We start from the raw sequence: 27364 nt of genomic DNA, 5'->3' as shown, positions 1-27364 counted from the left end.
CATTGTTGCCCGTACAACTGCCAGCGGGCCCCGCCTGGCCATGGCCCATGGCCCCATCCTCTGGGTCCCGTAACTGGACCTTGGCCAGCACACAGGGCTGGTGGTGGCCCCTTGGGCTGGGAGGGCCACAGGAGGGAAAGAGAGACTTTGGCGAGTTTTTTTGGGAAAAGGGCTGTCATGAGCCCAGCTGGAAGGGCAGCTTATGCCTTGGCCCAGAGGGAGAGGCGAGAAAGTGAAAGTAAGGTGGGGCAAAATGATCTTAAAACTTGGACAAAGAGAAAAGGAAAGAACCACAATGTAACTATTTACAAATGCTGTTACTGCCTTACAATTGTTTTGCATCTCATGTCTGTTTTGTTTTTAATTTCCTGTTCCCCATGGACATAACAGTGCCTCCTGGATGCAGTATCCTCCCTGCACCTTAGCTTTCTCTGCCCTTCATTTTCAGCTTGCATCCTTCCTTCTGTCCTCAGCACAAGATAAATTCAAATGTACACCACGGGAGAGGCACAGTCCTGAGGACACCTTGGAAGAGGACAAGAGATTATCTCTAGCATGGCCTGTCCTGCACTGCCCCAGGGACACCTGCTGTATGGGCCTTCCCACTTCTCCAGTAACACAGGGTGGCTTACTTAGCAGCAACGCTGCTTCACTGTGTCCCTGAGCCGGCTGAGCACGAGCATCTTCATTCCCTTGACCTCCTTCAGGCCAACGATGATGCCTTCAAAAGACAGAATATTGTCTATGAGGGCCATGCACACATATGCCACCAAAAAGATTAGACAAATGAAATGCGATTTGGCACGCTACAAAGTGCTCACCTTCCCATTGGCATGACACCTTCCTTCTCCCAAGTGGGTAGGAGAGCAGTACCAGAAGTTTGCTTTTGTACCTGCTTGTCCCAAAACGTCTCCTCTTGTGCCTCACCTTTGTGCTTTCAGGACAGACACCATAGGGGTTCACTGCATCACACAGCAATAGTAAAGGCTAAAAATCATTTAGAAAAGCAGAGCAGAGAATAAGAACAATAGAAAGGGAAATTCCCCAACACTCCTGGGGCTACCTGTAGAGCACCAAATGGGCAGGAAAGGGTAACCTGCATCGACCATGTCATCTGTATTTAAAGTTGGTAAAATGACAGTGATGAGAATTCAGACAGCAACACTGGCTCAATAATTATAATGTTATCAATGAGCCAGAAACCTTTGAGTTATTGCTATATGATTAGTCAGGTGAAGAACAAGGGAAGAAAGGCCCAGGAAGAAGTCAAGTTATGGTCCTCTAAGGCAGGAGCTGTGACTACTAGAGAGTAAGGAAAGAAAATATGTCCAGGTGGGCACTGAAGTGAGATAATGGGTATAATTCGAATCTCTGCTGCTGCTGAGACAGCAAATCCATTTCTCCCACTGTGCAGATGGGCACCTGAATAATTGGGTTGCAGGGGATCTGATGGATGCCTCTCAGACACAAAAGTTTCACTTTACGTAAATGTGGTGACATTTGTTAACCAAGGACAGAGGGTTGCAAAGACAGGGGTTCATTCCTTGGGTGCCCATGGGGTACAGCAGTCAAGCTCTCATGCCTGCCCCACTGAATAGTTAATGATTTTGAATGGAACAGTGTCAACAAGTTAAGCATTTATTGGCATAAACTTCATGCAGAATGTCTCCACTCAATGCCCAAACAACCAATTGAAAATGGTCAATTTTCCTAGTATTTCTCCCTGGCCAATGAATATTTAGCTATTTCTACAAAACGAATTTCTAGATGATAGAACTGGTTCATCACCTCCAAGTCTGCTTCTGGGGTAGTGGTACTGGTGAGCTGTTCCTGCTTGAATTCTTCCAGACAGAGCAGAGGGAAATTTGAAGACAGGCCCACCACATCACAGCATGCTGTGGTAAGCTTTCAGGATATTTGTCTCCCTTTTTTGTGTGTGTTGTGCAGGGAAGAGCTGAGGACACCTAGAAGCATGGCTCAAAATCTTACTCAACTCTAGAGCTCCAACTCTTGAGCTCCACTTCCTCTCCTGAGATCTACCCCTGGCTAATTTAGGCTTTGTGGATCCTGCTCTTAAGCATATAAACCTTCCTACCTGTAACTCCAAGTCTAGCTCAAAGCTGCTGATCACACAAACTGGCAAGGAAATTAAGAGTCAAGACATTATACTGTTGTGCATAAGAAAACTGAATCTATCCCATAGGTGGTTTTGAACACATTAAATAGATAATGACATTCTGTCTAAGCAGTCCTTTTATTTTGTCCATTTGGACAAACAAGATAATCTTGCTTCAGCTGCATTTATGTAAATTTGGTAAATATTTGATATTTCAGAGCTCATCTGTCCCTGGACAGAATGGCCTGAAATATCACTTGTGGGATAGAAATAATTCCTGTAATACTGTGAGAAGACAACTGGCTGTGTATTCTTAGTTATCATTGAGTACTTGCTGCTGCAACAGGGACTTAGGCCCCTGATTGGCATTGCAACCTTCACCCACAAAACATTTTACTCTTACTGCCCTTCACTTTGCACAGCTCAATACAAATCTCTGTTTTGTAGTCAGTGCCCAACTCTGCACTATGCAGAGGAGCTTCCTGTTAAGTAATGTTTGCTCATCCTAAAATATCACATAGTAATTCAGTCATTTGAGAGACTTTGCAAAAAGCCATCCATTGCAACCTTGAACTTACATCTTAGGCTAATGTTTTTGTGGTCTGCAGCAAAGCAAATAATCCTGTAAAACTCTACAGGGGAATGAGTGTCCTGATTAGAGTGGCTATCATAGAAGTATGATCAAAGAGACTTTTAAGTAACCTAATAATTAATTTAATTAAGATAAAGAACCCTGAAGAAAATCAGTCCTTGTCTATTATTTACTAAATAATTCAGCAAATTAAAGAATAGGTTTGCAAGAAACAGACAACTGAGATTGGGAACTTCCTTAAGACTTACAGGATGTCACCTACAAGTCATTTATAATGAAGACAATCTATTCTAAATCTTCTGAGACATACGCTTCTTCCCATGGAGACTTTTAACTTCTACCTCCCAGCATTACTTATTCATTTCTATGTTCTGGTGTAATTACCCCATCTTACTTTTATCCTCTGTTTCTGTTTTCACATCCTTCCTATGACAACCTATGTCTGAAAAGCGCTCTTACCTTCATGCACTCTTTATCTCTTTCTTAGCCCCAAAATTTTTACTGTCATTGAGCTTCAAATAAAAGATGGCAAAGCAGAGATGTATCTCAAAATCCAAGAGATACAAACAGAATTTGGGACAAACAGTGAAGATGCTTTGTTAAGGGAACTAGAGACTGATGTTGAGTAGTGGACAAGCCCAGCTAATGAAGATTATTGATCGTATTTACCGTTTTTGGCAACTTCCCTCCATTGAGAACAGACTGGATCATGAACCAGATTTTCAATGCAAGAAAATTAACAGAAAGGATACCACTTTCAGTGAACTTTACCAGCTGTTCTTACTGAATCTTCTACACCTTGAGAAACACCAAAAAATTATTTCTGCATTTATGTTGACAGACTTTTAGAAGCATGACTATTTTGTCACAAAAGTATGAATTCTGTTAATTGTTCTGCCATAACTCTGTAACGCCACAAGTGAACAATGCTGTGACATATCTGAGATTGCTGTTCTGAACTCAGACACCTGACCCTGCTGGGTAACACCTACAAACATATTTTTACTTTGTGGATCTTTTTTTCTTACTCTTTTAAACTAGCTTCATTTATCCTTTACATTTTGCATAAGAAAACATTATTTGCTAGGAGGGCCCCACTGAACCAGAACACTTATTCTGCTTTATTTTGGGCTGGTCTGTGTGTTTTCTGACATTGCTCATCTCCAATTACAACCACATTGCATAACATTACAGATTATAAATATTCCTTTAGACATTCTGGCCATTCAAAATCAAAATACAGTGACTTACCTCTTCATATTTATTTTTCGCCTCCAGCCTTCCACCCCTTTACCTCTCACAGAAGCAGTATACAGGGTGACTATAATAACCTTTCAAACAAAGCAAGCGAAGAAAAGTTCTTTCAGATTGTATGTTTTCTGTTGACTTGGACAATTTCATGCAATGTGGTCACATGGAGGACCTAGAGCTGAGAGCTAAGTTCTTCTGCAAGATTTCGCAGGGGAAGATATTAGAAAATCAGTACTGTATTAATCAGAGATTTGATCACTCCCTTTAAAATCACTACGAAAAAAATCACTGCAACAAATTAGCCTCATACAAATATGGATTTTATTTACAATTCTCGAAATTCTCAATTAAATCCAACTTCAGTTTAATGTGTAGCATTTATCCTTTAAAACAAATCAAACATTGTATTCTTTTTACATCTGCAATATGGAGTCCATAGGTACATGCTATTTGGGGTATCTAATGGAACCACTTTAGATCACTTTACATATGTATGTAAGGTATTCTGTGAAGACTTCTTCTTCAAAATGCATCTGCCTCAGTGACAAACATTTCTGTAACCACTTTCTAATGATAATTCGTTAGGAAGGTTTAAAAACCCAGTATTTTATACCAGGACATACTGTTCACATGTATTTCAGGGTGTATTACCATGTTCATATTGCAAAATTGCCTGCTCCATAAGCAATGCCACTGAAATCAGACTAAAGATTACCCGCAGATTTAGATATTATTCAATGTGAATAAAAATGGCCATTGATGACTTTTACTTGGGTATGTGGAATTATGGGCCAATCTGTACCTGAACTGGTACCAGCGTGATGTGATCTGTTCTGAAACTTGAAACCGCATGGGTTATTATAATAAAATCTTTTACAACTGTATTGCACATAAGCTCCTCAAAAGCACAAATCTACATAACTGTGTCCTGAACTCAGATTTTACCTACTAACTCTTGTGAATTAAATCAACCAGATGGTAAAATTACTTATTTTTCTCATCCCAGTGTCTGTGAATGAAGAGAAGAGGGAGAAGATATATACACTTTGGAATCCATTCGGTTATTTGTTTTTTCTGCATGTGATTTGTACTTCAGAGATGAGGATTTTTAAAAAGTAAAATAAAAAGCCAGACAGACCTCGGATTTATCTTTAAAAGTACCTCAAAAACATAAAAAAAATTCAATTTAATTTTGATACGTATTAAAACATTTTAGTCAGTTCTGCCTGACAGTATAACACGACAGAAATGCACAAGACTTTAAACATGCTTTAAAATGACATTCAACAAAGTATTTAAAATTTAATAAATAGCATACAATCACACACAAATACATTTCATACTGGATCTTTAAGCCTACTAAAAACAGACTGGCAAAGAATAAATAAAACAGTAGTTGACATTTTTGTTTTTAAAAGGTGTAGATTCTTGTTGTCAAGCCAGTAGCCACGTATTAACCTGCTTATCACAAAATTGGAAGTTATGAGCTTTTTCCATTGATCTGTTTTGCTCCAACATGTAGTATCATAAAAAAAATACACTGAAAGGGATTTTTTTTTTTTTAAACAACCAGTCTGCAACCAAGTAAACCAGTTCTTTTAAATACAATGAATAAATAGGGAATTAGTAAAGCAAATTCGATTGCAACAAAAATGCAACACCCCAAGAAAAGAGCCATGGGAAATATATAGCCATTGCAATATTAGACAATAATAGTACTTAAAGTGATAGTGCTTGTGCACTAAGCTCATTTAGAGACCTTAATATGATTTTAGTGCAAATCCCTTGAGTCCAAACAAGCTTTATACCCTACAGTATTAGGGAAAGATCTATTACCAGTTGGAACTTACTCTGTAGTGTATTTGTACATATCGGATATTTAAGGAACTAACACATATTGTAATATCTTCGGCCCTTTTTTACTTCAAATTGGAAAGACTAACGACTGGGGATTTTACATACTAATTGGCTGTACCATATTAGACTGCAGTTTAGGAAAGTCAGTGCTATAAAAGCTTTTGCCATCAGTTTATCTATTGTATCTAAATTTCACAAATCATTGCATTTTGTACTTCTGAAAAAATGCTCCTGGAGAAAGTTTCTCCTCCCTTTAAATAAGTTCACATTATAATGAAATTCAAGAATATTTAGACAAAATGTATAAACTCAAAGAAAAGTACATATTTTACATTAACAATCCTTACCAGCATTTAGTATATTAAGTTACAAGTATGTTGGCAATAATACAACAGAGTCAATTCCTAAAGGAAAATAATTCTGTACAAATTCACCTGTTAATATGGGGTTAAACAGGCAGCCAAATAAGTCTTGAGCGGCCATGTTTCTGTTTTGAACTACAGTACCAGGATAAACTAAATTTGAAACTAACTGGGATAACTTCGGTTTAAAGAGTAATCAGATTATACTGGATACACATACCATGTATTCAGAGCCATTAAACGTTCACTCTAATAGTTCCATAAAGTCATCCAGTATAAGAAATGTTTAATCAACCACACAGTTGCTAAAATAGTTTTAACATAACGTTGTCCTGGATTTTTTTAAACTAAAAACTAGTTTTAACTGTGAAGTACAAAACAATGACAGATATTGCTCCAACTTGTACACAATCTTTCCTAAACAATCCGTACCTAGCAGAGTAATAATGCCTCATCGTCACTAGTTTCATTTTTCACTGTTGCTTCTAAGCAAGTGTCAGGTATCTGGGCAGTGTGTACGATGCCACAGCTCTCACAGGGGCCATCTCGATTGCATGACCTTACACCGTGATGTGTTGCACTGTAAGGCTGTCTAAGCCCTGGTCCTTGATCTGAGCTGAGATCAAGTAGAGGTCTTGAACAGTCATTCATGTCAAAGTCTGATGCTACATCAGAGACTGGAATTAACATTTCAACATCATCATCCTCTTCTCTTCCACTTACCCCATTATCAAGCTGTCTCAAAGGACTTTGGTTCTGATTCACTGAGCTCGATCTCCCTAACGTAAAGCGTACCCAGCGTAAGCCTTGAGTCATACGACTTAGCGCGCTAGTGAGCTGGTGACGTGCAGGGCTTGTGCTTGGGGGCTCTACGCTTGCCGCTTCTCTTCCGCTATCCGTGTTACCACTACTGCCGCTCTGAGCAGAGGAGCTCCCACATGCTCCTACTGTTGCTTCTATTGCTGTTGCAGGCGGGACTTTCTGAGGCAAGGTGGCAGCAACACCACCGACTGCTCCTGCTGTGTCTCTTCTTTCATTTTCTGTATCTGTATCATCAGATTCAACTGAAAACAGGCTTCTGTGAGTATTACTTCTTTCAGCTTCTCTGCTAGTACTTTGACTGGCAACATCATCTCCATCTGCTGAGACCAGTGCCAGTGATCCAGAATGACGTGACCTTGCAAAATTAAAAATTCGATTCCAAATGTTACTTGATCTGCCAGCAATAGGAAGTCTGATGGAGGTAAATCCAAGCTGAGATCGCACTGCCAGTCTCAGGTTTTCCAGAACCGAAGCCTAAATGAGAAGACAAACAACAATGAAGTATTGACAATACGCTGGCACTGTTCACACCAAGGAAGAATGACAACTATTGTGCCCAATGGCATATTATCACAAAGGTTAAATGTAGAGTCTTAAATATTAAAAAAAAAAAAAAAATCAGTCTTTAATATTAAAGATCTGGTACTTGTAGCAATAGGTTATTTAGGTTATTTGAAACAAAGTGGGTTTGAAAGAAGCCTAGATTCTCTTGAGGAGAAAACATTATGGCTAGGGAAATTAAGAGAAAATATGTACAGAAGAAAAAGGGGAATAAAAAAGAAATGGAGTATATAAGGTACATTTTTGTCCAAATGAGGACAATGACCTCTAAAGAAAGGCAAAGTGAAAAAAGATGCACTATAACCTGGATACGGAACACTGATTACAGAATAGTAGAGTCACAAATCCAGTACAGAAAGTATGGTACAGCAGGCATGCAAGATCCTTTACATACAGTCTTATCAAGAAGATAAAGTAGTCTCTGTGGACTTCAGAGGAAGTATGTATTAAAATGCCTCAAAAAGTTTGGGATTTAAAGAAGAAATCCTCCAGAAACTCCTCAAGATTTACCAGATGTGACCATTTGTTGCCAACTATCATGGGGCTGCTTAGAGTAAAGATTAAATTAAATATCCTCTCCAGCAGAGATGCTTGTAGTTTTTTTCCCCCCATTCTTGCATAATCATTTAATTCCAGTTTCAAGATGCTTTCATGCTTCCATTTAATTAAAATTATCTTATGTGTTCTAAATCACACATTTCTCAATTTTGGTATAAATTTTCTAGTCAGTTACGGAACAATACGTGCCTGAATTTTTCTGCTTAAAATCTTGTGCAACTTCTAAGTTGTAAGGTAACATGATCATACTAACATCTTACTCAAAATTAGAGAAAATAATGCCTCAGCTAAGTAGCTCGTTTCTCAGAAACATTAGGGCAGAAAATCTGCCAGATGTCCACGGCTCTGGAAGTACTCATTGCTGCATTGAATTACAGGATAAAATCCATATTCACATCTTTTTAATGAAGATTATTGCAAAAAAAAAAAAAAAAGAATATTAATCGGAATAGCCTTTTTTTAAAAAAAAAAAAAAAAAACACAAACCTAAGCTTAACTTAAAATGTATGTATGCATTTCACTTTGTTTACAATGAACTTCAGTGTCTGACACCATCTTCAACTCCCTTCCATAGTCCTTCAGATGCCACAGGGCATCCAACAGTATCCAAATAACACTTTCACATACTTTCATCTGCCTCTTTCCTTCCAGTAATTCATAGAATGACATTTGCATTCAAGCATGTAAATACATATGTTCAGTAGCCTTACTTTCAAAAGGTACTGGAGAGACTGCTCCTCACCCTCGAAAATCCAGTGCTGAAAGCACTCATCAGCTTTATACACAAAGCATTATATACAAATCAAAACAACCAAGGAACTTACTAACTTTCTTTCATTGTTCGAAACTGTTGTACATGCATCAGTATTTTTAAGGAGTATGAAATCACGGTGACATTGGAAGTCTAAGAAGCAACTACATTTTGCTATGTGTTACTATGGAAGATGGTCACTAATTCCATTACATTTGAATTAAAATAAAACGAAACAAAAAACTATACCCAGAACAATTATGACTAGCTAGTTCAATTTAACTCGACTGAAGGTAAAAGAAAATTTCTGTAACTGCATAGCTTTTTAAAAGTTTCAGTAACAACCTCTGACTTATAGCCACTACATGTCTGATTCTTCAGAATTGTCCTTTCTATCAGGAGATTTGATTTCAGTAAAAACCAAGATATTTAGGCAATCATTATGGGGTTTCATGATGAAAAACAGGTTTGAGTAAACTAAGTTTGGATTATTCTTAAAAGATTCTTATAATTCTGAAAGTCTGGATTATTCTTAAGTATGTTCACATACACCAAATCTGAAAAACCCATACAGGGTCGGCATGTGCAGGAAACATGGTTTTGTTCCAAGTTGCCTGTACCAGAGGTATTAATCTGGACATAGTGTAAATGCTATCTTAACAGACTTTCTTGGCCAAGCCCTACTTTAGGAGACTTGTGAGAATAGCTGCATCTCAAACTAGTGAAGTTTAATTTCTTTTGAAAAAAAAGTTCTTTGAAAAGTTGTTCTCTTTTTTTTTTTTTTTGTTAAGTCACCTTTAAGTATTGAAAGGCAATGCAATGAAGTCTGCCTAGAGCCTTCTCTTCACCAATCTGAACATCCCCAGCTCTCTCAGACTTTCTCTATAGGAGAGGTGCTCCAGCCCTCTGAGCATCTTTGTGGCTCTCCTCTGGACCTGCTCTAACAGCCCCACATCCTTCTTGTGCTTGCACTCCAGGTGGGGACTCATGAGGGCAGAGTAGAGGAGGACAATCATCTTCCTCCCCTGCTGGTCACTGTTGATGCAGCCCAGGATGCAGTTGGACTTCTGGGCTGCAAGCACACACTGCTGGCTCATGTCAAGCTTTTTGTCCACCAGAACCTTCTCAATGACTTCTCCCAGACTGTCCTCATGTCTGGGATTGCCCTGACCCAGGTGCAGCACCTTGCACTTGGCCCTCTTGAACCTCATTGGGTTCACATGGGCCCACTTCTCAAGCTTGCCCAGGTCCTTTTGGATGGCATCCCTTCCTTCTGTGGTATTGACTGCACCACTCAGCTTAGTGTCATCTGCAAACTTGCTGAGGGTGCACTCGATCCCACTATCTATGACACTGATAAAGATATTAAACAGCACTGTTCCCAAAAGAGACAGCCGAGGGACACCCTTAATTTCAGAAAAAGAAGACAGCAAGCCAAATCTGTAAGAGTACAGAATTTGTTTTAAGCAGAAACATGATAACCCATCCAGTGAGAATCAGTGATTCTATAGCATACGTTATTAGCATTCCTTACAAAGCTCATGTTCTTACAAAAACATTTCATTTAGCCCTAGAAAGAAGAGCTTGTCTTCCATCCAAATGACCTTTCTATTGCCAATTTAGCTACTGAGAAATCTTCACAGTGTCTTGTTTTGGATCTGCTTTCAAAGTCTCTCATACCAACTGCAACTTTTTTTTTTCCTTCTTTTCCTGCATAAAATCATTTGTGAAGGATTACAGTCCCCAATTTGTGCCACTTACCTAAGCAGTGGAGTAATAGCAAATGTACAATAGGGTAATGCAATTTAACTTTGAAGAAATTTTTAATTAAAATGTTAAGATCATATAGATGGAGTAAGAAGAGAAATGTAGGCATGAAATGAAAATAACGGTAGAAAAGATAAAAGAATAGCATGTATCTTCATTAGTGGGAAATCAGTACAATCACATACAGCTTCTCTAGACACGTACTTCATAAAAAGAACAGACTACAACAATAACCGCAACAAGGCAAAAAAGTCAGTCAGTCAAGTAAGAAAACACAGAGGTGGGACAAGGTAAGGAGGCAAAAGACTATGATCACGCACATCCCAAAGTTGACAGAAGGCACACAGAACAGCACATGGTCACCGATCAGAAAGAACACAGGGCATGTGATGAGGACACAATAAACTGGTGGAAGCTCTGTATCACCAGAAGCAATCCTTGCAAGACGTTTGGTTACAAACATCCTGCTGCTTGTGAACATGTGTGTATGAAATAATAAGTGAAATCTATGGCAGAGTAAGTGTAATGAAATCAGCCAAATAAATATATACCCAAATAAATTTGTGCTAATGCTACCTATGAGTATCAAGAAGGCTAGATATGATTAACTCCTATTTACTCACTTTTGATACTTTGCCATTAATTTTACATAACAGCCTTGCCTTTTCCATCATTTTTTCCATGCATAGGAGGCTTGATCATACCTAAACACATATGCAGTGTGGATATGCGCATAATGGTTTTGCATACTCAAATCTTTCCCAAATTTCCAAGTACTAGTTTGCAATCTTAACTTCCACAACATAATACAAAACACACAGTTGGGTCTATCCCTCTATACTAACTTTTCTGGCAAGAATGACTCTATACTGTGCATTACTGTCCTTCAACAATAAAAAATTCTGTAAGGTAAACTGTGTGGTGCTACTGTTATTAAGATTTGCGGAACAGCAAATCTTTAGTATAATACTACCGGCATGAAAGAAAGAAAATGCTATAAAACAAACAAAAAAGGACAAGGAATGCAAAATATCGTGGTTTTAGTATCCTTAAATTTTGACTAGTCTGCCTGATTTTTGGAATCTTACCTGGTTTGGTGAACAAACAGGAAAATCTTCAACTGGTGGAATTAAACCCTGGGCAATTAACTGTCCGTAAGACGGAGGAGCTTCTCTTCTTAACAGTTCAGCCTCAACCCTTGACAAGTGAGTTTCAAATGATCTTTCAAAGAGAAAAGAAATTTCATAATACATAAAACTATGATAAAGATTTAAATCTGAGAGTAAAACTACATCAGACTATTCTAAAGTAACAGTTTTCAGCAGATTATATTATTTTAATTGAAATTTAATTGTGAAAACGTTAATTTAATTTGTTCAAAATATAGTCCTTGCAGTCATTCCCATGGGTCTGTCCAGATCATAAAAGAACAGAAAAAATCCACCCCTGCAACAACAAATTCCTAGGAAAAAGCATTGGCTAAATATAAAAGACACCATTATAGATGCTAAAAAAATTTTTAACAAGTGAAGAGTGAGTAATCGTAGCACAAGAGAGTCTACAACAGAAGAAACATTGTTAGACAGAATTGAAATATTAACTACAAAAATGAAGCTTTTCTACATTTTCTTTTGGGTAATAACATGTGAAAACAGTTAAGTGATCAGAATACTTCTATTCCCTTTCAACTAACCTCTTACTGTCAAAGAGAAGAGAAAACCTTTAGAAATCACATGAAAAAATAATTGTATGTGAATAAAAGTGTTTCAAGCAATGTTTCAACAAAAGATATGAAAGCATTTTAAAAATTTAAGTACCTGAGTCCATCTGTTCTACTTACCTTCGCTCAAACATCCTGAGTGAGTACAATTTACAAGTACATCCCAGTGCAATGACAAGCAGCAGTCCACAAATAAGACTCCCAATGACAGCTGCAGTTATTACTCTAGTGGGCACAATGACTGGGCAATTCTCTTCATCACTGCCATCACCACAATCATCTTGAGAATCACAAACCCAGCTCTCAAACACACAGCGGTTATTTTTACAATGAAAATTTCCTGGCTGACAGAAGAAACAATTTTTTTCATCTGAACCATTAGGACAATGATTCTGGTAGTTGCAGCGATCTGAACGAGGGTAGCAAACACCATTTCGAGAACAGGGAAACTCATCTCTTTGGCACATGGTGCAGTTGGTTTCATCCCTTCCATTTGGACAGTGCCAGTAGCCATCACAGCGTTGCTGCTCCGTGTAGCAACCCCAATTTCCACCACATGGAATTTCCCAGGGCAAACAGAAGCCATCCACTTGATAGGTGGCATTGAATCCTCTTGCAGCATTCACTTTGTCAGCACAAAAATGCACTCTTATCTGTCCTGAGGATGAAACAACCGTGAGGGGAGCATGAGAGTCAAATGCTGTTAGCACACGCAACAGCCTCCGTGGATTCTCTTCTAATCCATCATATATTTTGACATAGTCTCCATAGCCTGTACCATCGAGTTTAAAGTCTGTGAATCGCAAGATTACTTTGCGATGATCACCAGTGTCTATCAGCCAGGTGCAGTTGCTTCCAGGTGGATAGAAGTCAGGATAGTTGGGAGAACTGAAAGTACCATAAAAGTATTTTAACCACTGCCCGCATGTTGGCACATCACAGTCTATTTCGTCTCCTAGGTCAAGACAATCGATGTTACCATCACATTTTAAAGATTCTGGAAGGCAAGTGTAAAGCTTGGTGAAGCGAGAAAGACACTGGAACTGATTGTTAGCACAAGGTTGAAAGGAAGAAGCTGTTGGAGGATTAGCTTTGGCACAGATTTCTTCATCAGAGTTGTCTCCACATTCATCCATATTATTACACTTCCAAGCTTCTGGAATACACTTCCCATTAGCACAATGAAACTGGTCACAATCACAATTTGGTTCATCAGACTTTCCTGGGGAAGGGAAAAAGAGTTATAAAAACATTAAATTCTAAAGAAAGAGAATGATTTATGGTTTGTGTTGCATATTTATTTGCTGCATCAAGTAGATCACAATGGCAAAACAACTATTTAAAATATCCGTAAATCATCACAGCTTTCGCTGTTTCAAGATAAAGCAGCTTTTGAAGTCTTTGTTCTGTAAGCACATCAGCATGAGCGTCGTTCTTAGCTACATTCAGTTAAATAACTTTAACCTATGCAAGAAAACAATGCTCTTTCACAGTGACTGAAACACCTGGCTTCTCAGGTGCAAAAAATAAGTTAGGAAAAGACCGTTTCTCTTCTCATACATGCTAAATACAGAAACATTTTGTCCTGTAGTTACCTCCTCAAATTCCTTCTCCTAAAAGCAGTTAGTCCTCTCTGCCATTTTCACAGGTTCCTACTTTATACCTTGCACATAAGGATCTATAGCAAGAGAGAAGCTGACAGTTGGAAGTCACTTATTACCCCCAACCTAAGAAAGAAATTTCTCTCCTCCCTCTCTTCCCACTGTCCCCTCTTGGCTCTCCTCCAGCAATCAGGAAAGAAGATTGCACTGAAAAGCACAAACATATACTTGGCTAAGCACACAATTATGCTTTAAACGTTAAGGATGCAAGTAGTGCTCCAGAAGACATGGATTTATTTATTTATTTTTTAATTCTGAGAAAAGTTAAGACGCACCTTTATTTATGAAAATGCGGTCTAGTGGTTACTACCACATTTGTAAACAATATTTTTTTTTTTGCCAGGATTCATTTATTAAGATTCCATCCATGTTGAAAACTTAAGCAAACCTCAGAAGCAATTTATTTAATCTCTGTAACAACTTAGCTCATTCAAATACCCTGTATCATTTAAAATCACTAAATTTCTAAAGATGATGATACAGACTGTAAAAAAGGCTATAAAACAAATTGCCATGGTCAATCCTCCAAAAAAGCATTAAAAAAATCCGCAATGCAGATGGTCCTACATAGCAGTAATTCAAGAAATAATTTAGACAGATACATACTAAATCTAGGTAACACTGTACCTAGGGTTTTAAAAAAGAAACAGGACAAGGACAACGATGAGCTTACTGAAATGCAGACTTCCCCAGGAAAAGCAGGTTCTAGCTTGCTTTACAACAAAGCAATTCATATTGGAAAGGATCTCTGGACGTCACCTAATCAAATAATCTGCTCGTAAGAAGACTAAGTGAAGTTTGATTGGGTTGTTCAGGGCCTTATCCAATCAAGTATTTTCAAGGTTCCAATGCTGAACCATTCAAAGTGATAAGACTCCTCACACCCAAGTCCTGACTTCCCTTGCTGCAACTAATCTGCTGTGATGGGTCAAGTCACATCACATCTCTTTTTTTTCCCCACTACTTCAGTATCTTGGAAAGCATTAAAAAGAAATATGCTACCTTAAAAGAATTAATTAAAAAAATAGAAAAGATGCAATATCATTTGAAACATCTCAAAAATGCTAAGGCTTTTAAAAAATGAATAAAGGAAAATGTGTAACCAACAAGGGTGATAAATGTTAAGATCAATGCTCAGGAGTATTTAAGTCAACAAATTCACTGAGTGTGAAAGGGAAGTAAATAGAAGAGCATGCACTGCTGGTGATTAAGCTTTTAAAAAATTGTTATTTCATAAAAAAACAACAAAACCACACAAGAACAGATCTAGTATAAATGATATGATCTTCTTGTTCTGATACACACACAGCATACATAATATTAGCACGGCAAATACTCAGGATGATTCTGGGCTTTGAATGTGAAACTTGTACACATGAACTCGCTCCTAGACTGATCATGACAGTCCTATTGCTGTGGGCCATAGGTGAAGGGCAATACAGGATCATATGCAGAAGAGTTGGTGAACTTGTTCAAGTACTGATTATGGTCTAGTTCACCGTTTCTTCCTTGCAGAACCCTGAAAAATACTGAATAGAAAGATGTAACATGGAGCTGTAAACATTCATGGCAATACTGTAGTAATGAAATAGGATACAATTTGAACCTAAACACTTCTTATGTCAGCTTTCCAGAAAAGAGCTGCCTACCTGACCCTGAGTTATCATTTTTAATTAATGATTCTGAAGTCATTAATTACATTTTTAGTAACTTTATTTTTCACTATACATCAATGACTATTAGTAATCTCTAACCCATTAGGATACCACAATGTAGACAGAGGGAAGACAAGTAAAGTAAAAAAATCACAAAATTTTACCTTATGGTCAAGTACGTTTCCAACTTGGAATTTTTTGTTGTTGTATTGTCTTTTTAAAATGAAATTATTTTCCAAGGATATTTTCCAAGAAGATATTATCTACTTTAAATCAGAATTAATTCATTCACTTTGTCTTCCACACCAGATTTAAAATGCTGGGCTCCCTAATGGTCCTTTTTAGGCCTGTGATCTGTATCATTTCTATCATTTCAGTACAAGTAAATCTAAATAGCATCTGTGCAACTCAAATAATACCATTTTTCCACCCTTTTTCTTCAGTCGCATGCCACCTTTAAGAATCACCTTAGAAACATTAAATAGTCTGGTGAGGTGTAAACTGAGCACTACTGCGAGAAGATATCAAAAACCACAAAGCACAACAGAACATATAGCAAAAACGTTGCTGGTATTTCAGGAGTCTCCTTTTCACACTGGAAAGCAGAGGCAATCAGAAGATTATTCAAGCAGATTTTCTAACTGTTCTCCTACACACAGGGTTCTTCACAATTTTAGAAGACCACCCTGATCTCTGAAACACAATACTACCACCTCAAATATAAAAATACTTACCAAATGTCATTATCAAGCATACAGAACAAGATTAAGCTAGTTTCAGTACGTTCATTTTTAAAAATATACATTAAAACACTTGAAAAGTCCTTCAGAATAAGTGAATTAAATTATCTGCTGAGGAGTTAAGCTGAGTAGTACTGCATGATGCTACCAAAATGAAATCAAGTAACATAAGAAAAAAATGCTTGTTGTGAAATGTTATAGTTTCTTCCAAAAGGTGGTTACGTAGTGAAATTGTTTCAAGATTAGAGGAAAAGACAGGAAAGGATTTTCAAAAAAACTCCATTAAGCCTGTGGCTTGCCTCTCCCACCCAATTCACACCCCTATCCAAAATGTTTGTCTTGCTCCCAGCCCTCCAGGCAGGAATTCTACCTTTCCTCTGAGCCACTGAGTACTCACTGGGATTAAGCGAGTACCCACTGAGAAAAGTGGGGCAGAAGCCAATGCTCAACATAGGCACGTGTGGGCAGTTAGCAGAAACAGTAGTGAGGGATTACTGATTAGGCAGTAACTTTTTCTTCTGGTCATGTTTTTTGATGACACAGTAAGCAAAAAATCCTAGTGGAATATTGTCCTGAAAACTGAGTCAGCATCAAAAGCACGGCTGCATTACTTTGCCCCAGCCTTGCTAAACTGCAAGGAGCTGAAGCATAGAAGAAACTTTTTCATAGGCTTCAAAACATGTGATAGAGGGATAAGCCCTCCTGGGAACTTTAGGATTGAAAAAGAGCTCTGACAGGGTGAAGAAAGCCATTAGGAAGAGTGCAGAATACAGAACAGGAGCAAACCTGGGTTAGAGAACAAAAGATCAGTGCTTTTACCCAGGCTTGGTGGAGTAGCTTTGAACATGGGTGGCAGTAGATAGGTATAAGAGAATATGAATTGTTTTACATAGGACAAGAATTGAATGCAGGTGTGCAGAGATCTGTAGCACTCCAGAGAATGGAGTATAAACATATATGAACAAGAGAACACAAAACCATTACAAAAGCAAAGAAGAATCTTATCTGGTGTTTTTGATGAAGACTCAGAACACCATGATCATGCTATTAAAAAATTCTAGAACCCCATAAGGCCAGAAAACAGTTTTGAACTAGTCTTTATTCATGACTGGCTTCTTCCTGTCTCTCTGGTCAACAGCTACGAGAGCAAAAATTGCACACGAAACAAGTCTCGAGGTATTACTGTTGGTAACTAACTCAAGTTGCATGCTTGAATTATTCAAGAAAAAAGTACAAAACCATGTCTTTAATTGGCTAAAGTTATCACAAATATGATTTATTTTTATATTTAAAGAGATTATATATTCCAGAGATAGGAAAAAAAGACAATTTCTGTGAGAAATGTAAATAAACAAATCAAACAACAAAAAAAATACATAGCCAACCATGCTATTTCTTCCCTCTCTTGCCATACTTATGCTACTAAGAAGTCTACCCAACTATTTAACAAACTCATTTTATTCTGGAGGAAAAAAAAAAAAAAAAATCAAATCGTAGGCTATGTGGAACAAAAAACAAACAACATATTCCATTTACCTAGTATTAACTTTTTTTTCCCCAAAAATCATTGTTTATTAATTCTGAATATTACTGTAAATTTTATAATTCCAACTTTGAATACTCAAATTGTGATGGGATTACAATACTTCACACAATGTATATTTTCCCTCATTTCAATAAGGCCTGAACTGACTACAGGAAATGCATATACTATACCCTACTACAAGGAAATAGGTCTTAAACCATAAAAGAAAACCCATGAAACTGTAAAGTTGTACTAGGTATCACTTGAAACATACCAGCAAAGTAGGCTAATCTGAAGCCTTTTCTGGAGATGCTGTCATCTGAATGAAATCTGATCCAAACATGATCCTGTGAAGAGATGTATGGAGAAGGAATGGAGGAGCCACACGCTCTGTAGCCTTCAATATTCTTGTAGCTTCCAATTGTCAACCAATCTGAGCTGCATCGGCGTGATCCCTGAACATCAAAATCTTGAAAGCTGAAAGAGAAGAGAGGTCATAATTGCTACTGACCTGGCTATTCACCCAACCAAGCTAATGAAGTACTATACATAAAAATGGAAAGTAGCTGTAGTACTCTTCTGGTCTGAAATAAAAATAACAATACCTTTTAATATTACCTTTTCTATTCAGGTAAGAATACACTTCAACCTTGTGGTGTTAAACACTTTTATGTTATAAGGGTTGTGGGAATAGAAATGTTGTTTTTGCAGAGTTACATTGGAGTTACATTGTTTAGAAGGAGGGAATGTGGTACTGAGATATGCTTACAGTGATAAGAAAGTTTAGCAGGCGACCTAGTGAAATGCAGACAACCAGACTCCTTAGGACAATTAGGTGAAAATCACGGTGTCAAGTCAAGTCAGATAAGTGAAGAAACATTACCACTTCAAGCAGTAAAAATGTCAAAAGAAATTTGAAATTTAACAGGCCGGCAACTGAAGGCCATGCATTGTTTGTGAAGCATCAGATAGATTGTGAACCTGGATTACCCACTCAGTGGGGAAACAGGGGAGGGTCCTGCCATCAAAAGGTATATAAACTGTGTTTTGGAACTAGTAGATGCGCTCTCTCCTGCTTGTGGGGCGCCCGCCATTGCAATCGCGAATAAATTACTACTTCACTGAGATCCTCGCCTGAGCCTAAGTTATTGGCTACAAAGTGTTTCTCACAATTTGGGGGCTCGTCCGGGATCCAGTCACCTACTGGGGAGCCCCACCGCCGCAGCAGCAGGAAGGCATGCCCCGCTGATTTCAGCGGTCCTGTGCATCGACGGTGGCGGTTCTGCGGAAAGCTGACAGAGGGCCCGAGACTGGTTAAAGAGGCAGGATCCGTGAAGTAGTGGGGAAAGGAAGAAGGTAGGCACTCCGGGTTTTTAAGAATCGATCCGGTAACTCTGTGCACAGACCAAGGTAAGAAATATTAAGTATTGCCTTGGGGGTCGGATGGTAAGCCCTTGCACGGGGAAGTGCTGGCACTACACCAGGGGAATCTGGTGTACGGTAATCCTTGCACGGGGAAGTGCTTGGAAGTACACCAGGGAATCTGGTAAACTCAGGTGTGCGGTAACGCTGGCACGGGGAAGTGCTTGGCGGTACACCCCCATCTTTCAGTACGTTAGTGTGTGGTAAACTGCAGAAGGGAAATTTCTGTAGCACATACTGGCAAGGGTTAGGAAAGATGGGAAGTACGAGTTCCAGGGAATCTGGTAAACTCATAGGTGTGCGGTAACGCTTGCACGGGGAAGTGCTTGGCGGTACACCACCATTTTTCAGTACGTTGGTGTGTGGTACACTGCAGAAGGGAAATTTCTGTAGCACATACTGGCGAGGGTTAGGAAAAATGGGAAAATATGAGTTCCAGGGGACAGGGAGATATCCCTGGGGGAGTGCCTACTAATAGTTCTTCCTGAAGAATGATAAGAAATTGGAAACATAATCCCAAAATTAGAGGGATTGTAAAAGAAAAATAATTTTAAAAAGGTTAAATATTGTGTATCAGTCTGGACAAAAGAACAAATTAAGGAAACAGCAGTATTTTGGCCAAAATACGGGTCTGATGAAAATTCAGGCTTTAAATTTATGTGTAAACAAGAAGATTCCTTTTTTTAGAGAAGGAGCCAAGTTATGCTCCCTATAATCTTAATATTGAACTGGCGGCAGCAGCAGTCACTCCGGGAAGGGAGACAGGGACTGTAATTAACACTGTCCCTAAAGAAGGATCGTACTCTAGGCTCTGGCAAGAATTAGAACAAGGTAGAAGAGATATTGAGAATTTTGCCTTCTACTACTAACAGTACTAACAATAACTGTGTATCCTCTTAGGTGAACTACCCCCCCCTCCTTACCAGCAGAGAGGTTAGGACTTTTAAGAAGGAGAGGAAGTCTTTATTCGAGGACCCCAACAGCCTAGTTGAACAATTAGACCAGTTCCTACGACCTGACTTATACTCTTGGGGGAGGGAATTATGTCTATAAGTATGTTGTTTACAGGGAAAGAAATGGGAATGATCAGGAGGAGAGCTGCTATACAAGAATGGGAAAGAGCTCATCCTCCAGGACCAGGGGTAATACCGGCAGGGCAGAAATACCCACTTGCCAATCCTGGCTGGAATAATAATAGTGTGCAACACAGAAATCATATGAGAGACTTGGGGTCAGAATGAGAAAGTACTTGGGGATGAGACCTGAGGACCCAGTATCCCAAGGGCTCTTGAAAGTTCATTGTGTGATTAAAGCCTGGCAAAATATGCAGAAAATGCTTCAGAAGGTGGGGGGATGAAGTGAACTCCTGCGGGAGGCCCTGGAGGTGTGTGTCCGGAGGGGAGATAAGAAGGAAAAAAAAAAAAAAAAAAAAAAAAAAAGAAGGAGAGCGAAACAATGGTATTGACAGTGCAGCGGGTAGTGAGACAGAGGGTTGGAGAAAGAGGAAGAAAATCTTCAGGGGGAGTCAGGGCCAGGATGGGAAGGAGAGGAAGAGAGATGAAGGAATGGCAGGCAAAGAAGGCTGCCTGTGTTGTGGCCTGAGTCCTAGCAGAGACAGGCTTTGATAAGATGTTTTAAGTGTGGCCAGGCTGGCCACTTCGAATAGGAATATCCGGAGTGGAAGAAGGAGGAAAGAAGGAAAATAGGATGAAATATGCTATATTGGTATGTTGTTTATCTTGGAGGGAAAAGGTATGGAATTAAGTTGGACCCTGACTGAGCCTTTGGTGCTGGTATTAGAAAAGTACAGGCTGGAGAAAGATAAAGGAAGTGTTAAAAGTGTTGCTGAAGGTGTTAAAGGTGTGGCATGTAGTATTTAACACAGCTGTTTGAAATTGAATGAGCAGGGAAAGGTGATGTAGGCATTATCTAAGTAACAGTCTAGAAGTTTTGGTATATTTGCATATTTGCTGTGGTGTTTGTTCAGTTTCCCAAGCATCAGGGAGGGGGGAACAGCCTGCTCCATCAGGGGCCTCTCCAGCAGGGGGGCTTCGGCTCCAGCGCCTGGAGCGCCTCCTCCCCCTCCTTCTGCACTGACTTTGGTGTCTGCGGGGGGGGGGGGGGGGGGGGGGGGGGGGGGGAGTTCTCGCTCTCCCAACTGCTGTTGAGCAGCAGGTTTTTGTTTGTTTCTTTGTTTGTTTTCGTGGCTGTGCTCTCACAGAGGCAGGAGGGACTGTGTTGCTCATGGCTTGGCTCTGGGCAGCAGTGGGCCCCTTTGGGGCCAGATGAAATTGTCCCTTATCTACCACGGGGAGGTTTCTGGGGCTGTCACTGCAGTTTCCCACCCCCACACCCCTCACACCCCCCGAACCTTGCCATCAAACCCAATACACTGGGGAACAGCTAAGTCATTACTGACTTCTAAAGTATCAGGGATTAAATTAACTAATGAAACCCTAAATGTGATGGGGGTAGAAGGGACTGGGATAACAGTGCCACTTTTGGGGAATACCAAGCTGAGACCAGGGGATAAAATGATCACTGGGCAATTATTGTATGTATCCAAGGCGGAGACTAACTTGTTGGGAAGGGATTTGATGATTAAATTGGGCATTCAAATAGTAAATTGTTAGACTGGAATAACAGTGTTATGAATGGAGTGCTCTCTGGCCCTGAGAGCAAACATACATGTATATTCACCTCTGACTGGAAAGACCCTGAAATGGGGGCGGAAGCAACAATATAGGTGGACAATTTTACCTCAGGGGTTTACAGGGCCACCTATCTATTTGGGTAAATTCTAAAAAAGATTTTGGAGCAATTACAACCTCCCAAGGAGATATTAATGTTACAAATATGTGGATCATTTTCTATTGTCAGGACAGGAGAAAAGAGTTGTGAAGAAAGCTACTAACAAGCTATTCAACTTTCTGGGAAAGCAGGGCTTGGGAGTATTGAAAAATAAATTACAATATGGAGAAAGAGAAGTCAGGTATTTAAGGCATTTAATGTCTGAAGGAAAACAGAATAAATACAGAGAGGATTCAGGGAATTGTTGAAAATTAAGAAAGAACTAAAAAGTTTTAAAAGAAAGATTTTTTTAAGGAATCAGGAGCTATGAAGTCTGAAGGAAAATGGATACTCCTTGATGGGAGAGAAATGCTGAATAAAGGGATAATGAGGCAAATATTAACTGTTTTACATCAGAAGAGTCATTGGGAGGTGCAAGCAACATGTGATGTTGTGCTAAAATGTATGTCTGTATAGGAATATACACTTTAGCGAAGCACATATGCAGAGGATGTACTATATGTCAAAAGGTAAATAAAAAGGTCTTCTGTAACCCATCTAGAGGGGGACGGGAGCCAGGGATTTGACCTTTCCAAAGTATACAGGTAGATTTTACTGAGTTACTTGTTTGTCCTAATTGACCACATGTCTGGATGGGTGTAAAGCTTTACTGCAAGGGTTAAAGCAGGCCTTAGCGATTGAGTGGGATTTTCACAGCCCCTGGCACCCCTCCTCTTCTGGGAAGGTGGAGCTAATGAATCAGACATTAAAGAAGCAATTAACTAAACTAGTGTTAGAAACCCAGCTTCCTTCGGTAAAATGCTTACTCCTACAGGTTTAAACAGCACCAAGAAAGGATATAGGAATTTCACCATATGAGATGCTGTTCAGATTGCCCTATTTGGGCAGAAGGGATGAGATACCACAATTCAAAACAAGAGAGTTTTCTTAAGAACTGTATTCTGGGGTTGTTCTGTTCTTTGTCATTTCTCAGGACCTGTGGGTTGTGGACTCAAACCCCACCTTTGGAATTTCCCATTCACCACCATCACCCAGGAAACCGGGTCCTGGTTTGGACCTGGAAAGAGTCAACTCCGGCCTGAATGGGAAGGACAATTACTAACCACTGAAACAGCCGTAAGAACTGCGGAAAAAGGTTGGACTCACTATACTCAAGTGAAGACATCCGTCGACGCTAGTACCTGGGATGCTGTTCCTACAAAAGACTTGTTGGAAGTTGAAACTGAAGAGAAAAATCTCATAGTGGACTCTGAGCAGGATAAGAGCTTACAATTGTAAACTAACCTTTTATTTTCACAGGTAACTAAAAGTGTGACTTGTGATTGAGAGAAAGGACAGACCTATAGCGAATTGCAGTGCTCCCAAGGGGGGGTTGTTATAGTAGTAGTGTACATCTTTTTTTTTTTTTTTTTTGTATCGATAATTATTTGGAAACCTAAGGTTTAAAAATAATGACAGGGAAAAATCGATTACTAATTTTGTTTTTAGTGATTCTAGGCCTCAGAGAAGGCCTCGGTCAATTGGCAACTTGGAAAAGGCATGACCAGATAATAGCAAAAACGGGATATCCCGTCAAAATATGGGTGACTGTGACAGAGGGTTATGTACCACATTCTGTCACGTTTGATGCTTGTGAGGTGTTAGCTTGTGGAGATTTAAATGCCCAACGACAATTGAGCAGAGAGAACAAATAACTGAGAGAGACCCAACAGCCAGATTGAGAATAGCTGTATGGAAACAATCCTCTATTGCCATCAGAGAAAGGGAGAAACTCAAGGAGAAAACAGGAGAGAAAACAGGAGGCCCTCTGAAATGTGGCAGTTCAAACATTTGACATTCAAACAGGGTATGGGGATGTGAATGCCTGGATAGAATGGGTCAAATATACCGTCCAGAGTCTCAACCGTAGATACTGCTATGCTTGTGCCTCGGGATGACTGATTGCCCAGATAGTGCCCTTCCCATGGTGGTGGACCAAAGACTCCCAAGGGGTGCGATGTATGATTGCATTGTACCAAAAAAAGACTGCCTGGGGAAATGAGGCCTGTAAGTCTCTCTTTGCTGTTCCTTGCATGATAACAGTATCATGGTTCCCCCTGCATTCTCTACAGCTATAGGTAACCATACAGCTTGCCTCTCACGGCAGGCTGTGAGTGCTACCCAGCATCTGGGAGAATTTGCCTTGTGCTACCAAGGACTTGATGGGAAACTGCTCAAGACTAGAGATCCCCAGGGCAGATCTCTGGTGGTACGGTGGAGGGAAGATCTTACGATCCACCCTACCATCTAATTGGGAAGGCACTTGTGCGCTTGTTCAATTAGCTATACCCTTCACCCTGGCATTTGAAAGAGAAACATCACAAATACCCAGAAGAAGTAAAAGAGGCTTAGGAATATCATTTTATGATAGAGTATACATAGATTCTATTGGTGTTCCTAGAGGAGTTCCAGATGAACATAAAGCCAGAAATCAAATTGCTGCAGGGTTTGAGTCACTGTTCTGGTGGGTAACAATCAATAAAAATGTGGATTGGATTAATTATTTCTATTATAATCAGCAGAGATTCATCAATTATACCAAGGATGCAATGAGAGGAATCGCTGAACAACTAGATGCCATCAGCAAAATGGCTTGGGAAAACAGGATAGCATTAGATATGATGCTCACAGAGGAAGGAGGTGTGTTTGTGTAATACTGAGCAACCATTGTTGCACTCTTATACCCAACAATAGTGTCCCAGATGGCTCAGTAACAAGAGCATTGCAAGGGCTTACCACCCTTGCCAGTGAATTGGCAGAAAAAAAAAATATATATATAAAAAAAAAAAAATAGGCATATTTGCAACATTGATCGTAGTTGTAGGAGTTTTGACAGCCATTGGTTGCTGCATTATCCTCTGTGTAAGAGGACCAGTACAGTGGTTAACTGAAATCGCACTATTGAAACAAATGACCATGGAGCTACCGCCTTACTCAGATAAGGAGATAATGAGGAGATGGAAAGCAAAGAAAGCAAAGAAGAAGAAGTCTATCAAATTACACCTTAGAGAAAGGTTTTGCAAAAATCAACAGTTTATAAAAAAAAGAAAAGGGGGGAATTGTGGGAATAGAAATGTTGTTTTTGCAGAGTTACATTGTTTAGAAGGAGGGAATGTGGTACTGAGATATGCTTACAGTGATAAGAAAGTTTAGCAGGCGACCTAGTGAAATGCAGACAACCAGACTCCTTAGGACAATTAGGTGAAAATCACGGTGTCAAGTCAAGTCAGATAAGTGAAGAAACATTACCACTTCAAGCAGTAAAAATGTCAAAAGAAAATTGAAATTTAACAGGCCGGCAACTGAAGGCCATGCATTGTGTGTGAAGCATCAGATAGATTGTGAACCTGGATTACCCACTCAGTGGGGAAACAGGGGAGGGTCCTGCCATCAAAAGGTATATAAACTGTGTTTTGGAACTAGTAGATGCGCTCTCTCCTGCTTGTGGGGTGCCCGCCATTGCAATCGCGAATAAATTACTACTTCACTGAGATCCTCGCCTGAGCCTAAGTTATTGGCTACGGAGTGTTTCTCACACACACACCACAGCAAATACACCAACACTTCTCAACTGTTAGTTACTTAGATAATGCTCCCACCTTTTTCTTGTTGTTATAAATGAGGTCTCAACTCAATCTGAACTCTGCAATATTTATAAAATAAATATTTCTAAAAGGTATAAAAGCTATAAAAGGTACAAAAGGCAAGTAAACAGCGCTGGGTGTACGGGGAGTCTACGCTCCACCAACACGCACACACAAACATCAAAGATTCTAAATATATAGAACATTGCTTTACATACTAAACCCAAGTATGCCTATACATATGCACAATCAGGAAAGAACAAACAATCCCTTAAGTTCTATAACTTACTAAAATCGAGTACGTCTATACATATTCACGATCAGAAAAGGTAACAAACAATCCTTTAAGTTCCACGACTCAACAGTCTCCATTTTCCATTCCTTTTTTTGATTACTAACAAGTCTCCATTTTCCATTCCTTTTGAACAATATGTCTCGCTTTAAGTTGTCAAGCAACTCGGTCTTCAGGCCTTATGTATCCCATTCTTCCCAGATTGAAGAAAAGCATATCCATCTCCTTTTCAAGGCCAATAGGCCTGGGTCAAAAGGTATGTTCAGGTCAACAGGGGGTGTAACAGCAAAAGCCTTCGATGGCTGTGGCAGCAGAGGGGCCGACGGCGTAGCCGTCGGATCAGTAAAGGAGCCTGCAGCTCTCTCACTGTCTGGCAAACCACACGTTTCTGACTGTGGTCGCACATAACTCTTTAATGCCTCAGAGATTGCTCACCAGGTGCCGAGCAATCCCACTGCAACCTTGTCATTTTTAGTTGCAGAGTCCCACACCTTGACCTCAGTTTGGTCCCATATTTCAGGCTCATAAACTGTCCAATTATTAATAAGGAGAATAAACTGTAAGGTTACCAGGACAGTCTTTGTTCCTAAGGATGTATGATTCCCCATAATGAGCAACTGCTTACCAGCGAGAGGCAGTTATGTGCTGGGTCTGCTTCTCTCAGATCGAGCTTCTTCCCAGCTCCAGTGCGCCTGTTTCCAGCGACTTTCTGTACGAGCTTCTCTGAGCATTTTGCTGCGTTTGGCCAAACCCATCTTCATGAGGCAATCAAAGTGCCTGTTCCCGTCCTTGTCTCCATTCTGCCAGCCTGTTCCTCTTCACTTCTTTTTCCTGCTTCTTTCTTGATGTAACTTCATCGTGTTGCCTTTTTGTTTTTTATCTTGAGGGCAGGCTCCCCTCTTATACCCTTCTCTCCACAGCAGTTCTTTTCAAAACAACTTTTCATTGGTCAAACAACTTTGAATGTAACAACAACAACAAACACCCAGAAACATCCATGCCTTAATGGCTGGAGAACAAATGAACCACCTGGAGAACAAGAAACCGGAGACTGCATGGAGTCTCCTGAATCACCCTTCTTTGTTCCCTCTAAACTCTTTTATATTCCTGATGGCCTCGTCCTTAAGAGTCTAATGGTATCTCAATCATGGGGCTTTCCAACCCCCATGGCCACATTCCCAAATCTCCCCCTTCTTAATTAATATCAACCATTTTCTCGACATGAATTACCACTCCATATATAACACACTTACACAAATATTTTCAACACAAAATACC

The 27364-nt window shown here is 39.6% G+C and overlaps 1 protein-coding gene and 1 long non-coding RNA gene across 2 annotated transcripts; one reads left to right on the top strand and one right to left on the bottom strand.

Moving 5' to 3' along the window:
- Positions 1 to 4257: 4257 nt before the first annotated feature.
- Positions 4258 to 18429, bottom strand: LOC140000523 (low-density lipoprotein receptor-related protein 12; the record flags this gene model as incomplete). The annotated part of the gene is made up of 4 exons (XM_072030456.1): positions 4258 to 7474; positions 11726 to 11858; positions 12478 to 13579; positions 18213 to 18429. Coding segments are annotated over 4 exons (2316 nt in total), but the record flags the coding sequence as incomplete, so codon positions are not given.
- Positions 18430 to 18722: 293 nt separating this feature from the next.
- Positions 18723 to 25701, top strand: LOC140000579 (uncharacterized). Its single transcript, XR_011805624.1, has 2 exons — positions 18723 to 19348; positions 23145 to 25701. It is a non-coding gene; the product is annotated as an uncharacterized lncRNA (long non-coding RNA).
- The last annotated feature ends 1663 nt before the right edge of the window (positions 25702 to 27364 follow it).

Source organism: Anas platyrhynchos, chromosome W, assembly GCF_047663525.1.
Source record: "Anas platyrhynchos isolate ZD024472 breed Pekin duck chromosome W, IASCAAS_PekinDuck_T2T, whole genome shotgun sequence".
In the NCBI taxonomy this organism is placed as follows: Eukaryota; Metazoa; Chordata; class Aves; order Anseriformes; family Anatidae; genus Anas; species Anas platyrhynchos.
Note: the sequence above shows the minus strand (reverse complement) of the source record. Positions and strands in the feature narration are given on the sequence as shown.